General features: G+C 49.8%; 1 protein-coding gene across 3 annotated transcripts in view; it reads left to right on the forward strand.

The window, feature by feature from the left end:
* Nucleotides 1-2,334: 2,334 nt before the first annotated feature.
* EPB41L5 (erythrocyte membrane protein band 4.1 like 5) overlaps nucleotides 2,335-16,402 on the forward strand; it is a 46,339-nt gene continuing 32,271 nt past the window's right edge. The window contains exons 1-2 of one of the 3 annotated variants that reach the window (XM_044273196.1): nucleotides 2,335-2,418; nucleotides 16,152-16,338. In XM_044273196.1, the coding sequence (XP_044129131.1) occupies nucleotides 2,387-2,418; nucleotides 16,152-16,338 (219 nt within the window). In that variant the 5' untranslated portion in view covers nucleotides 2,335-2,386. Of the gene's footprint in view, nucleotides 2,419-10,911; nucleotides 11,040-15,576; nucleotides 15,783-16,151; nucleotides 16,339-16,402 lie in introns of those variants that run through there. The other 2 variants (XM_044273197.1, XM_044273198.1) reach the window with 2 other exon arrangements.

Genomic DNA, 16,402 nt, shown 5'->3' on the forward strand with positions numbered 1-16,402 from the left:
GAGTACACCAAGCACTACATATTTAGCCCCAGATCACCCCCCCCCCATCACCCCAATTAACCCCTTGATCACCCCTGTCAATGATTAAAAAAAAATCAGTTTTGATATTTTGGATGTTGGGCGGAGCGCCAATGTCCTGGCAGACGCTGTACTCAGGAGAAGTTGGGCAATGTGTTTTGGGGTGTATTTTTACATATACCCATGCTGGGTGAGAGAAATAGCTCTGTTAAATGACAACTTTGTATAAAAAAAAAAGTAAAAAGTTGTCATTTACAGAGGTATTTATCTCACCCAGCATGGGTATATGTAAAAATACACCCCAAAACACATTGCCCTACTTCTCCTGAGTACGGCGATACCACATGTGTGGCACTTTTTTGCAGCCAAGGTGGGCAAAGGGGCACACATTCCAATGAGCATCTTTCGGATTTCACAGGGCATTTTTACACATTTGAATTCCAAACTACTTCTCACGCTTTAGGGCCCCTAAAATGCCAGGGCAGTATAAATACCCCATAAGTGACCCCATTTTAGTAAGAAGACACCCCAAGGTATTCCGTGAGGGGTATGGTGAGTTCATATAAAATGTTATTTTTTGTCACAAGTTAGTGGAATATGAGACTTTGTAAGAAAAAAATAATAATTTCAATTTCCGCTAACTTGTGACAAAAAATAAAAACTTCCATGAACTCACTATGCCCATCAGCGAATACCTTAGGGTGTCTACTTTCCGAAATGGGGTCATTTGTGGGGTGTTTCTACTGTTTGGGCATTGTAGAACCTCAGGAAACATGATAGGTGCTCAGAAAGTCAAAGTGCGTAAATTAATTTTTTTGCAGCATAGTTTGTAAATGTTATAACTTTTACCCAAACCAATAAATATGCACTTATTGCATTTTTTTTTAATCAAAGACATGTAGAACAATAAATTTAGAGAAAAAATTATATAGAAATGTAGTTTTATTTGAAACATTTTACAACAGAAAGTTAAAAATGTCATTTTTTGGCAATTAATTTTGATTAATATAAAAAAAAGTAAAAATGTCAGCAGCAATGAAATACCACCAAATGAAAGCTCTATTAGTGAGAAGAAAAGGAGGTAAAATTCATTTGGGTGGTAAGTTGCATGACCGAGCGATAAACGGTGAAAGGAGTGTAGTGCCGAAGTGTAAAAAGTGGTCTGGTCATTAAGGGGGTTTAAGCTAGGGGGGCTGAGGGGGTTAATACTAACCATATCCCCTGCTCCTCATAACACTATTTTTACATTGTTACAAATTATTTCAGAATTTGTAACAATCTTAACAGCAGGACAAGTGCAGCCGACCGTTTCTTACTGTAATTACCTGTGGCGCTGATTTGATACAAGTGGCAGACTTTTTTTTTTTTTTGTAAATTTAGCCAAAAACTTCGGGACCAGTTAGAGAGAAAGAGAGAAACATAAATGCGGGAAACTGTAATGAAAAGGAAGAAAAGGCGGCATCTGGAAATCTCGGCTGATACTAGTCACTAGAGATGAGCGAAGTATCGTAAAATCGAATTTCACCCAAAAAAAAAATCGCTTTGTGACGATTTACGTCATCACGAAGCGCATTTCTTTGTAAGTAGTGGATGCAATGACAGGAAGCAGTGATTGCGCCACCCCTGTCATTGTACCCCTCAGATGCTGCGTTCATCGCTGATCGCAGCATCTGACATTAATATCGAAGTGTAAAATAAAGAAAATTCATCATACTTACCTCATCCATTTGATCGCGAAGAGCCGGCCGCCGCCATCTTCATTGAAGATCTAGCAGAAAATCTTGCGTAGCCTGTGATGACCATCCCGTTGGCTGGCGGGGTGACGTCCTACGTCACTGCGTATGGAAGAACGTGCAAGATCATCAATCAAGATGGCGTTCAAACAGATGAGGTAAGTATGATTTTATTATTTTTTTTTAAATTCACTACCTACCACGAAGTGTGAGGAAATTACCGTAGGCTTTGCGGTGAATAAAATTTTCCATGAAATTCGGATCAAAGTCCATTCACTCAACACTACTAGTGACAGCAGCCACTCGCCTGATTTCTCCATAAAGGGGGCCCCGGCTTAGAGCCCACCTCCTGTCCAGTGCCTCTGTACCTCACTTATACTGAACCATGGGTGCGGTATGTTACCGGATCCCCTCATTACTGGTACCATGGGGGGGCGCTCCATATGGGAAGGCGTCGATCCCATACCAAGCGCGTTTTCTAGTTCTATCCTCAGCACTGGAGCGGAGGAGGTGGCGTTGCCGCTTTAAATCCTGCAGTGAGTTTCCTGTTTAGAAGCACAGACAGGTAGGACTTTCAGGAGTTTCCCTTTGCCGCGTATACCAGGATCCAGACCCCGGAGCACAATATCCGCGCAATGTTACAGTCACTGGAGGAATCGTCTAACAGGTAGAGCAAGTCCGGCGAGTCTGAAAGGAGACACCGTGACCAGCGCTAGACCTTGTCCCAAAATCTGCAATCTGGTATTTACAGGTTTAAAAAAAAAAAAAACTATGCACCTAGTTTACCAAAGGGGGTGGGGCTTATTGGGTGTGATTTAGCGGGAAAGGGTGTGGCCTGGGAAGCATCATTTTGGGCCCAAATTTTGGCACAAGGGAGATTTATCCTTTCCCTGCGCCCCAGATTCCTAGGGGACTTTTTAAATACCATTGTGACAAAATATTGGTGTAAATGTAGAGAGAGAGGTCCGATCATCGGGACCCCCCCCCCCCATCACGAGCACAGGGGTCCCGTGTTCCCCCATTTGAACGGAGCGGTAGTCGTGCATGTCTGGGCTACCAGAGATTGCCCGGTCTCATCGAGAAGAGTCGAGGTCCCAGTACATGATGCGGACTGCACACGGATTCTCAGGCGGTTAAACCGCAGCGTAATACGGAACCAGCACATGTACGCCGTGTGGAAACTGACCTGCCGGACGGATTTAGAAATTCTCAGCATCTCAATTGTTTGTGTAATTTATAAAAAAAAAATTGCGCAGATTTCACCCTTTTCAAGGGAAGGGTGAGATCTGCAGGAAATCCGCAACAAAATGCGCAAGTGACATGTGGTTTTTGGTGCAGAAATGAGTAGAAATCTGGATTTCCAACCGTCCGCAAATTGTTGGTCCACGAAACACGGATACCGGCCGCGTGCATTTAGCATTTTATGGATCGGCCGGCCCCTAATAGAACAGTCCCATCCTCGTCCGTAAAAAAGACAAGGACATGACACAAGTGAAGTTGACGTTAATGGGTCCTCATCTGATCCGCAAAAAAAGGAAATCAGATGACGACCAAAAATATGTTTGTGTGCAGGTGCCTTGAGGGTAGGTTCACACAGAGGAATTTTAGCGCAGGTGTCAGTGCAGATTCGGTGCCAAAAACCAGTCCAAATCTGCACCGAAACCGCCTCTCGTTGTGCACAGTTCATGCGGATGAGGGTTTTTGCCAGTTTCTAAGACCGCAACGAGAATGTACTGGTCCATTCTTGGTTTGGACACCATGTGGACTCCTCACAACGCCATGGCGGCAGCCGGCTCGCGGTTTAGATAGATTCAGTGGAGCTAAACCGTATGAAAACCCACAGCAGAGACCGCAAAACAGCGCAGCGGCGTCTGGCGATGCAACACAATCCTTCAACTGAACCTTCCCTAAGGCTGCATTCACGTGGAGTATTTTCTGTGGTGATAAAAACTGATGGCCAATCCACATCAGGTTTTTTTTTGGGGATACGTTTTTTTCCTGGGGTGTTTTTTAACGCAGTTTTTTGTGCGGTTTCAGCGAGGATTTTCATTCTTGCCCATTTTCAATGGGAATTCTGGATGTGGAATCCGCGTCAAGAATGGAAGGAAATAATCCTTTTTTTCCGTACAGATTCTCATGCAACGTAATACAGAATGAGCCGAGCGTATGGGATCAGATAGACCTCATGGCCACTTGGGTTTTTCGTTCCACCTGGAATCTGACCTGCCGCCGTGCGGGTTTAGAAAGCTGCGGCATCTTAATTGTGTTTGCGGTTCTTTTGTGCGGATTTCATCATTTTCAATGCAAGGATGAGATCCGCAGCAAAACTGCATCAAATCCGCACCGAAAGCTGCAAGAGACCAATGCGGCTGTTGGTGCTGAAGTGCGCAATTCATTCAGATCTTCTGCATATTTACCCGTGTTCAGGTGGCCTAAAGGGAAATTTGACCGCAAAACCCAGATCTGCAAAAAATACGGATGGCGTCCGTGTGCATTCCGCATTTTGCAGAATGGAACAGCTGGCCACTAATAGAACAGTCCTATCCTTGTCCGGAATGTGGACAATAAGGCTCCATTCACACTTCCGCAATTTCGTTCTGCATTTTGCGGAACGGATTTGCGGACCCATTCATTTCTATGGGGCAGCACATCGGACAATTGCGGACAAGAACAGGCATTTTCTATTAAGTGCCGGCGATGTGAGGTCCGCAAAATGCGGAACGCACATTGCCGGTGTCCGTGTTTTGCGGATCCGCGGCTCCGTGTATCCGCAAAACACGTTGCGGACGTGTGAATGGAGCCTAATGGGACATGTTCTTTTTTTTTTTTGCAGAACGGACATATGGAAACGGAATGTACACTGAGTCATTTTCATTTTTTGGGACCCCATTGAAATGAATGGTTCCGCATACGGACCACAAAAAACAGATACTGAAGCAGAAAACGTTAGGTTGCAATCTGAGCGGGTGCGCAGCATTTCTTGGCAAGTGGCATGGATTTCAGCGCCAGCTTAGGGTACTTTCTCACTTGCGGCAGGACGGATCCGACAGGCTGTTCACCATGTCGGATCCATCCTGCGGCTATTTCGCCGTGCCGCCAGACCGCCGCTCCGTCCCCATTGACTATAATTGGGACGGGGGCGGAGATCCGGCGGTGCACGGAGAAAGGGCGCCGGACTAAAATTACTGCATGTCAGGCTTTTAAGTCCGGTGGCTTTCTCCATGCACCGCCGTTCTGCGCCGGAGCTCCGCCCCCGTCCCCATTAGAGTCAATGGGGACAGAGCGGCGGTCCGCGGGCACGGCGAAATAGCCGCAGGACGGATCCGACATGGTGAACAGCCTGTCGGATCCGTCCTGCCGCAAGTGTGAAAGTAGCCTTACTGTACATGTCTGACACATATGGCATAGACACGGGAGATCCTGCCGTACACACCGATACATTGTAACAAACTCTCTGCGTGTGTCTTCTGCCTCTGCTTGTGACCAAAAATGGTAGAGCGGAATTGGTCGGGTACACTGATATTTTTTCAAGATTGCTTCATTATCTATTTTGAAAAAGCTCATAAAAAACGCCATAAAAACATGGAATTTTTAACTAAAACATTGTGTGAAAACAGCCTAAAAGTATGTAAAAGACACCGCTGAAAAACCTTGTCGCAGGCGCTGCAGTGGAAATCCGAGGCTGAGGCTATATGCACACGACCATTGTGTGTTTTGCAGTTCGCAAATCGCCGATCCGCAAAACACGGATGGCGGCCGTGTGCGTTCCGCAATTTGCAGAACAGCACAAACAGCCTTTAATATAACTGCCTATTATTGTCCACAAAACGCGGACAAGAATAGGACAGGTTATATTTTTTTTTGCGGACCTCGGAACGGAGCAAATCCACAACATTTCAATTGTTTCTGCAGATTTTTAGCGCGGATTTCACCCTCTGCAACGCAAAGTGTGAGATTGTGCGGAGAAAGGCAGAGAAATCCACATGAAAATCCGCAGCGAGCGAGCACGCCGTCGTTGGGAAGGAGCGTTCCTTCCGGATAACTAGAGATGAGCGAAGTTTACAGGACTTGGCTGCTTCGTAGACTGTCATGAGGAAATTTGCTTCGTGACGAATTACTTCGCATTTCTTTGTAAGTAGCGGGCACAATGATGGGGCACGGCGATGGCGCCTCCCCCCTTCACTGAACCCCTGATGGCTGATCGCGGCATCTGCGATGAAAAATGAGGGCTAATCAGTTAAAAAAACAAAACAAAAAAAAAACGTAATCCATTTGAGCACAAAAAGGCCGCCGTGGCCATCTTGGTTAAAGATCCCGCGCAAAATCTCACGCGTTGTGTGATGTCATCACGCTGGCTGGAGTGGTGATGTCATACGTCACTGCGCATGAGATGACGTGCAGGATCTTCGCGCTCAAATGGACAAGGCGAGTTAGATTTTTTTTCATTTTACCGCCATTTTAGTGAAAATTTATTTGTTACCATAAAACACAAGAAAATTCAGTTTTGCAGAGAATAGAATTTTCCGTGAAATTCAGCTCAAAGTCCACTTTGTGAACTTTGATTCGCTCAACGCTACTGATAACCGCCTGCTCGTCCGTGGAGGGGAAGAGCCGCATTTACATATTATATTACACACAGCGCTCTCCCTTACTGTACGGGCAATGACTACTCCCATCATCCATCCCCATACAGAGACATTGGGGGTCATTTTTGAATATTTTTATGCCAGTTTTAAGTGTAAAAATGTCGCAAGACCCTTTTTTTTGAACGCCCGTGCCACAATACTTTGTCACGCGGGCATTATGGCACCGTTGTCGCCACGTGTGAGTGGAGAGGGTGTGACTGGGGCGCGGCGGGTCAGGACTTACGCCCCAACACATTGACTATCTTTTACGACAGGAGTAAAAGCTACTCCAGTCAGGGGCTATCAGTTAGGCCTCTTTCACACAAACGTGTGCGCTCCGTGGCCGTATTGCGGACCGCATTTGCAGATCCGCAATACACGGGCGCCGTTCCGTGTGCATTCCGCATTCACTTGAATGGGTCCGCAAATCCGGAGATGCGGAATAGAAGCACGAAATGGAACCCTATGGAAGCACTGCGGAGTGCCCCACGGTGGATGCATTGCGGCCCGCATGGGGCGCACACGTTTGTGTCCAAGAGGCCTTGGTCGTAGCTGTTTTTCTGCAAAACGCAGATATCTGCAGCATTTTTGCAGTGTTGAAGATGCCTTCAGGCCGCCTGCACTCGAGTGCGGGTGAACACACATAAGATCCGCACTAATTTCCGTACGGATTTCTGCACCAACATCTACAACTTCTAACTGCCGATTAAATGCGGTTTTGCCGCAGATCTCATCCTTCATCGGAAAAGGGTGAAATCTGCAGCTAAAAACATAACTGACGTTCTGCGGATCTGGACGTCCGCGCTGAGGGTCAATTTCCGCACAATTCTGCAAACTGCACCTGAGATTTGTGTCATCTCATACACTCTGCTGGTGCTGGGATACGAAAAAACCGCGCGTATTCTGCAATGTGTGCAGGTAACCTTAGGCCAGGGTCACGCGTGACTGATTAGCTGCGGCGCTGTGCGGTACCAGCAAAGTAGACGACAATTTTAGAATTCTTCGTCACGCGCTGCGCCCAAAAAAAACACAGCAGAAAAGCTGCGGTATGGCGGATTTTAAATCTGCAGCATGTGAATTTATACAGCAGATTTCTCTTGCGGATTTGACCTTTTCTGAAGGAGAGAGTGAAATCTTCTGGCTTTTCCATGGAAAAAACCGCATGTAATACGCACGGGTTTGTTGCGGTTTTGAGTGCACTTTTTTTCTTCTGGATTTTCAGTCACTTGTGAACACGACCTGAGGGGGGCTGCGCACGGCGCATGTGCAGAAAATCTGTGACAAAACCCCACATAAATCTGCACTGTTGACTGCGGGTTAGGCGCATTTTTTGTGTGTTTGTTTTTTTTTTTGCATATTTTTGTGCAGATTTTATCTTTATATTAATAACGCAATGGGAGTCTAAGGGGAAACCCCTCTACAGACGACGCGGAATCGCACAAAGGACCGACGCGCTGCTCCGCACGGAAGAAAAAAGCTAAGTCTACATGAGATTTGTCAGATCACTGCTACTGTATCAGGCCTCATAAATACGACCGTATGTATTTTGCGGTTTACAAAAAACGGATCCGCAAAAAATATGGATGACGTCCATGTGCATTCCGTATTTTGTGGAACGGAACAGCCGGACCCTAATAGAACAGTACTATCCTTGTCCGTAATGCGGACAATAATAGGACATACAAAAACGGAATGCACACGGAGTAAAAAAAATGGAACGGACACGGAAAGAAAATACGTTTGTGTGCATGAGGCCTTACACTGCGGTTTTCCTGCATGAAAATTTGTGCAGAAAAACCACACGTAATCCGCATCATGTCCAGGTATCTGAATGGAGTTTATTTTCCAGTTGTGGTTTTTTAACCAAAATCCTTCCTCATCAAAAAGTGATAAGAAAATAAAAGGAATAATAATAAATAAAAAAATACATAAATAACAAATAATGTAAATACATAATATAATTAAAAGAATAAAAAGAATAAAGAGGCCTCTCCTCTGGGGGCTTCAGGTTTTGTGCAGAGCTCCTGGACCCCTCCGCTCTGTGCGGACCCCCTGTCACGGCTGAGGATGGGGAAAACCCTCAGCCGTGCGGTATCAGAAGATGGATGGTCAGAGCATGGCCAGGACAGGGATCAGGTCACCTCCTAAACAATCCCTAATTCTGACCCTGTCTCCTAGCCTGTATGAGCCGACCCTGATGGTAGGAGGGCTCATACTCCGGAACCTGACATTCCTGCTAGCCCTCAGGATGGCCCTGGACTAGAAGCAGGGTAAGACAATCTGTTCCTCCTAGACACGAAGGAACAAGAGTCTCACTGGCCAAGCCACACAGAAAGGGGAACACAAACAGACATATGGCAATGACAGGTAAGTGAGACTAGTACCACACTTACCTGCCACAGACACACAACCTGGAACCCACGTACAAGTGCTGCTGTCCACAACAACACAAAGGACACAGCACACAAAAGACATCACACGGGAACCCAGGAAACCATATTCTGCAATAAATAAAGACCAAAGAAACATCTACTTAACACCATACATGAAGCTTATGACCACAAGGGTGGCCCCCACTGGCAGAGAGTATAACAGGAGGCTGCTCCAGCAACCATGGCTGAAGTACCCCTCAGCTAACTGAAAACAGCAGAGGCTTTACAGCCCAAAGTAGCCACACCCACACTCAGACACACCAGGTGATCACACACACAGAAGGGAGTTAACCCTTCCAACACAAGGCAAGACGGCCACTTAAAGGGGAAGTACACACATAAACACACACTTCACCTGTTGCCGCGGGCAACGGCATGCGAGGCAACCATGTCCTGTGGATCAGCCATAGGGCTGAAACACTGCCACCACATGCACACAACACCACACATTGCCACGGACAACCAAGCGAAGGAAAGTGTCACAAAACATACCGTGAAACCCCCCCCCCCTGCTCTGTGTGGACCCCTCCGCCTGCTCCCCCCCGCCCCTGCTCTGTGTGGACCCCTCCGCCCCTGCTCCCCCCGCCCATGCTCTGTGTGGACCCCCCTGCCCCTGCTCTGTGTGGACCCCCCCCCCCCGCCCCTGCTCTGTGTGGACCCCTCCGCCTGCTCCCCCCCTGCCCCTGCTCTGTGCGGACCCCTCCGCTCTGTGCTCCCCCCCGCCCCTGCTCTGTGTGGACCCCTCCGCTCTGTGCTCCCCCCGCCCCTGCTCTGTGCGGACCCCTCCGCTCTGTGTGGACCCCTCCACTCTGTGCTCCCCCCGCCCCTGCTCTGTGTGGACCCCTCCACCTGCTCCCCCCACCCCTGCTCTGTGTGGACCCCTCCGCCTGCTCCCCCCCCCGCCCCTGCTCTGTGTGGACCCCTGCTCTGTGTGGACCCCTCCGCTCTGTGCTCCCCCCGCCCCTGCTGTGTGTGGACCCCTCCGCTCTGTGCTCCCCCTGCCCCTGCTCTGTGTGGACCCCTCCGCCTGCTCCCCCCGCCCCTGCTCTGTGTGGACCCCACCGCCTGCTCCCCCTGCCCCTGCTCTGTGTGGACCCCTCCGCTCTGTTCCCCCCCGCCCCCGCTCTGTGTGGACCCCTCCGCCTGCTCCCCCCCTGCCCTGTGCGGACCCCTCCGCTCTGTACTCCCCCCCGCCCCTGCTCTGTGTGGACCCCTCCGCTCTGTTGCCCCTGCTCTGTTTGGACCCCTCCGCTCTGTACTCCCCCCCGCCCCCGCTCTGTGTGGACCCCTCCGCTCTGTACTCCCCCCCGCACCTGCTCTGTGTGGACCCCTCCGCTCTGTGCTCCCCCCGCCCCTGCTCTGTGCGGACCCCTCCGCCTGCTCCCCCCGCCCCTGCTCTGTGTGGACCCCTCTGCTCTGTGCTCCCCCCGCCCCTGCTCTGTGTGGACCCCTCTGCTCTGTGCTCCCCCCGCCCCTGCTCTGTGTGGACCCCTCCGCCTGCTCCCCCCGCCCCTGCTCTGTGTGGACCCCTCTGCTCTGTGCTCCCCCCACCCCTGCTCTGTGTGGACCCCTCTGCTCTGTGCTCCCCCCGCCCCTGCTCTGTGTGGACCCCTCCGCTCTGTGCTCCCCCCCCACCCCTGCTCTGTGTGGACCCCTCCTCTCTGTTCCCCCCCCTGCTCTGTGTGGACCCCTCCTCTCTGTGTGGACCCCTCCTCTCTGTCCCCCCCCCCTGCTCTGTGTGGACCCCTCCTTTCTGTTCCCCCCCCCCTGCTCTGTGTGGACCCCTCCTCTCTGTCCCCCCCCCCTGCTCTGTGTGGACCCCTCCTCTCTGTCCCCCCCCCCCCCCTGCTCTGTGTGGACCCCTCCTCTCTGTCCCCGTCCCCCCCCTGCTCTGTGTGGACCCCTCCTCTCTGTTCCCCCGCCCGCCCCTGCTCTGTGTGGACCCCTCCTCTCTGTTCCCCCGCCCGCCCTTGCTCTGTGTGGACCCCTCCGCCCTGTGCTCCCCCCGCTCTGTGTGGACCCCTCCGCTCTGTACTCCCCCCCGCCCCTGCTTTGTGTGGACCCCTCCGCTCTGTACTCCCCCCGCCCCTGCTCTGTGTGGACCCCACCGCCTGCAGGGGGCGTCGCCCTTTTAAGAGCTCAGCTCCTGCCTTCAGCTCCAGACGCCATTTCCTGGGAGATGAGAACAGTGAGAGGAGAGTCGCCCTCCGCACCGGGAGCCCCGCACCGAGGTGAGCGCCGACCCCCCCCGGACCGGGACAATGTATCCGCCGAGCGCCGCCTCCCGACACACTGTACCGAGCCGCCAGCTGTGCGGCGACACTTGTTGCGCTTGTCGGCAGCTCAGTCCCGGGAGGTGAATGTTATAACCGGGGGCTCTGGTTGTGGCTGATCGGCCATAGAAGTGCAATCCCACCCATGGGCGATCAGATCGATCCGATATTCTTCAGTATCTGAGGCTGAGCAGATGCACAGTAATCCTTCCGATAATTATTGTTGTCAGAGGTAAATGATTATGGGGCTCATTCACCGTGGAGGACTATTTGAGGCGTTTACGGAATCGGTCGTGTGTCATGTGACGTCTCCGTCCAGAGCGATGTTTGTGTGGATTTATTGTTCTGTTTTCTGGTAAAGATGGATCCGCTCTGGTGATGGAAACTTGTGCAGCGGCGGTTTATGGCCTGGTGATGGACGATCGCAGCGTTTACCTGCCACTGGTGTAGAGTGGTACAGTCCGGGTGTTTTTATTACATTGTATTTAATGGTCTACAGCTGCTGTGCAGACCCATGCGTTTCCATGGTGACAGACTACAAACAAGTCGGTGTAGTCTGATGCTGACGGGGCGTCCGCCGCGCTCTCCTGGCTATATGACCACGTTTATCACATGACGCTTTTTATAATGATAGTTTATGGCAGGGATGGCCAACCGGCGGCTCTTCAGCTGTTGAAAAACTACAACTCCCAGCATGCCCATACTACCTACAGCAGGGCATGGGGGGAGTTGTAGGTTTACAGCAGCTGGAGAGCCGCCGGTTGGCCATCCCTGGTCTATGGCGTCGCACTTGGAGAGGAGCGAATTTTATATTTTGAAATTCGTTCACGCTTTGTTTGTTGGTAAAAGCAGAATTGCGCTATGGATTCCGTGACCATGGACTATGACGCAATTGCAAAACGGAATGTATAACGGATTACCTTTAGAGGACTCCCCTGCATAACGGAAACGGGACGGATCCGTTCTGCGGAACGTAGACTTCTATTATGACGGGATGAATAACGGAATGCCTCTAAAGGCAGTCCGTCATAGAATTGCGTTATGCTCCGTGGTAACAGAATCCATAGCGCAATTCTGCTTTTATCACTAAACGAAGTGTGAACGAAATTTCTAAATATGAAATTCGCTCCTCTCTAGTCGCACTGTGATATGTGACCTACAGAGACCGCGACATGACAGTTGCAAAAAAATTCGTCCAACTTGGATTTTTGTGCGACGTCCGTGTCGCTGTACGTCACAGGGCGACGCCATAGACGGTCATTACGGTGCAGTCGTGCCATTCATAGTGACGGGTTTAATTCTGTGTTACCTCTGACGGAGGACAGTGATTGGCTGCAGCAGTCACATGGGGGCTATAGCTGTCACCACTACAGCCATGTAAACAAAGCCTGGCAGAGAGGGGAAGGAGATGATGGGAGTAGCTTTTATTCTTATTATCACAATTTCCAGCAGTGGGCAAAATTTTGGAAAACCCCTTTAAAAAGGAAGAATGTGACTTGTTTCCGGTTATCAACTGGTCCAGGCCGAGGAGAAGCTGTCAGTGGGATGAGTGACTGTAGAGACATCCCTGCCCCCCATGACGACTACTATATATCACTAGTCTTCAGTGCTGACACCTCCTGATATCAGCCGCTCCTCTTATAACGCTCCAGTACTGATATAACCTCCAGAGACATGACATCACATGTGACTTATATCATCCGCTCCTCTTATAACGCTCCAGCACTGATATAACCTCCAGAGACATTACATCACATGTGACTGATATCAGCCGCTCCTCTTATAATGCTCCAGGGTCACTGGATACTTTGTATCACAATTTACAATAGTTCATTGATCATCACATCTTGGGGAGGATTGTATGACTTATTTATTTTAGTGGGGGGGGGCGGTGTTTGTTCCATTGTATCTCATGACCTCTGCGCACGCTGCTCCCCCGCAGTGTTATCTGTGTGGTGGGAAGGGGCAGGATACCGGGTGGTAAATAGATGACTTGAAGGTGACTCAGGAACCCTCCTGTAATAAGAGGGGGGGGGGGGGGGTCTTTATATTATTTGCTGCCAGTCCCTCTGACCACTAGAGACGGGGCACAGCTAGTTTTGGCTGAGCACAGCGGTTGGATGTTTTCAGGCCATGTTGAGAGTTGTAGTTTTACAACAGCCTGGTCCAGCAGAGAACAGATTGCAGCTGGTCCAATGTTATTGTTTCCACCACCGCTACGGAAGTAGTAGATCTGTCACTGCTGGGAGTGATTGTCTCCTTACCAGTGCTGATGGGAGGTCGGGGGCAGGGTATTTGGGGCAGTGAAGTCTCCTCCAGTGTCTTCGGTATCCCACAGTAAATGTACAGAGAAGGAGGTTCAGACAACGGAAACCAGCGCCGAACGAGCCGGGCGGCACCGAGGAGCAGCCATAAAGGGTCCGAGAGGTGCAGGTACCATCTCAAGAATGGGACCACAAGTGCATGCAGGTCCCCCCCCCCTCTCCCTCTGAGATGCCTGAGTTAGATAAATGTGGTAAACTCGCAGCGTGAGGTGTCCAATCTGACCTCCGCTCCTCTGACAGGATCGCACAGCACTAGGGATCATGCACAAAATTGCGAACTCGCAAAACACGGATACAGGCCATGTGCATTCTGCATTTTGCGGAACAGAACTTCCGGTTTATAATAGAATTGTCCTGAACTTTTCCGTATTACGGGATATGTTCTAGTAATGGAATAAATTATGTTTTTTATGCAGACTTATTGAAGTGAATGGATCTGCATACGGACCTAAAAAAATAACTGCATGGAAACGGAAACAAATATGTTTGTGTGCATGAGCCCTTATACTGATTTATAACGCTGTGTGACCCTGAGAGTCCTGGAATCTATTCACTGACAGCATTCGGTCAGTGCAATACGATAGATTCCAGGACTCTATTACACCTGACGATTCATGTCCTGGGTGGGAAATGGACTGACAGGTGCAGCGTCTTATCTATGCAGCAGTGTGTCCATCACATCACCAGGAGAGATGTAGATCCAGAATGAATGACAGCAAGCAGAGATCTTGAAACCCTAAGGACTTGACACAGTCTATTGTGAAATGTTTCATCATTTAAATAAACAAAACCCCCATTTATTTACTGAAACCAGGATGGGGAGCGACAATCCCACCTATAATCGGGATCCCAGGGCCAGACCCCACCGGTCCTCGTTATATGACCAGTCCTGTCACAATAGTCTGTAATAACTGTCCTTGGCGCGTCTTTACCGAAATCGATGGATGCCTGGTGGATAACTGCTATTCTACTAATCCGACATGAGAACACTACCGTCATCCTCTCCCCTGAAATGGCTGATAACAGGGGGCAATAGATTGTATTCTCCTGTCCTACAGTCATCCTCTCCCCTGAAATGGCTGATAACAGGGGGCAATAGACTGTATTCTCGTCCTACAGTCATCCTCCCCCCTGAAATGGCTGATAACAGGGGGCAATAGACTGTATTCTCCTGTCCTACAGTCATCCTCTCCCCCTGAAATGGCTGATAACAGGGGGCAATAGACTGTATTCTCCAGTCCTACAGTCATCCTCTCCTCTGAAATGTCTGATAACAGGGAGCAATAGACTGTATTCTCCTGTCCTACAGTCATCCTCTCCCCTGAAATGGCTGATAACAGGGGGCAATAGACTGTATTCACTTGATCCTGGTGGGAAGGGGGTTTCCAGGGGCCCCAGTGCAGCCTCTGTGACACCATCTACCATTTATAATAGTATGGGGGCCTTTGGCTTCCCCCAGGACTCTGTGCTGCATCCTCTGCACCCTGCGGTATTAGCAGGACTCTCCAGACTTTGGAAGCTCCCTTAAAGGGGTTCTTCAGGCTTGTACTATTGATGAGCTGTCATCAGGATTAGTCACCAGTATCGGATCTGTGGGGGTCTGACACCCGGCGCCTCCGCCGTTCAGCTGGTTGCAGAGAAGGCCTCGGACTGTGCGAGTGCAGCCTTCCCATCACCTGAGGAGACGTTGTCTATTAAAATTCTGGAAAACCCCTTTAAACAAAACATCCAAACTGGACAAATGTATACAGCTTGGGGTATAGAAACTGCCTGCTGAGAGTAGTAGTCCCTCTGGTCCCATGCAGCTTTTCCTCTCCTCTGCGTAGTCACGTGTGTTATGGAGTTATCTTAATGGGGGGTTTATCTCGGCTTCGCTCCTGATTTGGCGTTTCCAGGTCAGAACAGTTATCAGGTTTGTGTCTTCTGGGACGTCTGAATATCATCCCCATCGTTTGCGGCTCTATTTATAAGGTGGCAGCCTACTCTGCAGAGCATCTCTCTGGAGCTGCAGAGCTTGCAATCAGAATGCCCCCCCCCCCCCCGCTCTGGACTAGAGAGATAGGGAGTCTGAATTAACAATAAATGTGAGGCTCCTCCCCTTATTGAGGCCCCACCTCCTCTATGTGACACAATTTCCTGATCATCTTCATCTTTCTCGCTGGTTGTTTTGCTTCTTGTACTTTATAATCTTCTGTCTTTGCTGAAATAGAAATCCTCTCTCCATGTGTTGACTTCCTGCTGAGTTTGTGCTAAGAAGCAGAGCTGTGGTGTAAAGTATGGTGGAGAGAGCACAGAATCCTGACCTGGAGTTACTGATTATGTCCTGATGGAGCGGGTGATATTCCGGCCGTGGCTCATCCTGATTCCGATTGTTTTGGTATAATATAATATAGCGCTTGTGTTCTGATGGCCTCCCCGCTGTCTGATCTGTCGCCCCCTTCAGGTGTGGGCCTGTCCCTGCAGGTTCCGGGATGACGCTGTGGTTCATGTTCAGACACACGACTGTCCTTGGCATAGACTTCATTTGATGAAACCAGTTTGTATCAGTAGATGAGTCACTGGTTTCTACAGATCTCGCCGTTTCGGCGTCTGTGCTCCTTCCCTCCTCAGTCCCGACTCCGTCCGTGGTACGATTGTCGCCATCGCTCCCGGAAACATTTGATTCATCATTTTATTGTTTTCCTCATTTATAAATTGGTGTTTTTGTTTGTTTTTTTTTGCTTAATGTTTCTTTTGTTTTCTGCAGCCAAAAGATGTTGAGTTTTTTCCGGCGCACACTTGGGCGCCGGTCCATTCACCGGTATGCCGAGAAGGAACGTCTTCGGGAGGCCCAGAGAGCCGTCACCCACATACCAGCTGCTGGCGATGCCAGGTCCGTCATCACATGTAGGGTTTCCCTTCTGGATGGGAGTGATGTCAGCGTGGATCTGCCGGTGAGTGCGATTCTTAAAGGGACGGTTCCTATTTGTTTAGTCTTGTAAGATTCTCAACAGATGC

Source organism: Bufo gargarizans, unplaced genomic scaffold (assembly GCF_014858855.1).
Source record: "Bufo gargarizans isolate SCDJY-AF-19 unplaced genomic scaffold, ASM1485885v1 fragScaff_scaffold_45_pilon:::fragment_2:::debris, whole genome shotgun sequence".
NCBI lineage: Eukaryota > Metazoa > Chordata > Amphibia > Anura > Bufonidae > Bufo > Bufo gargarizans.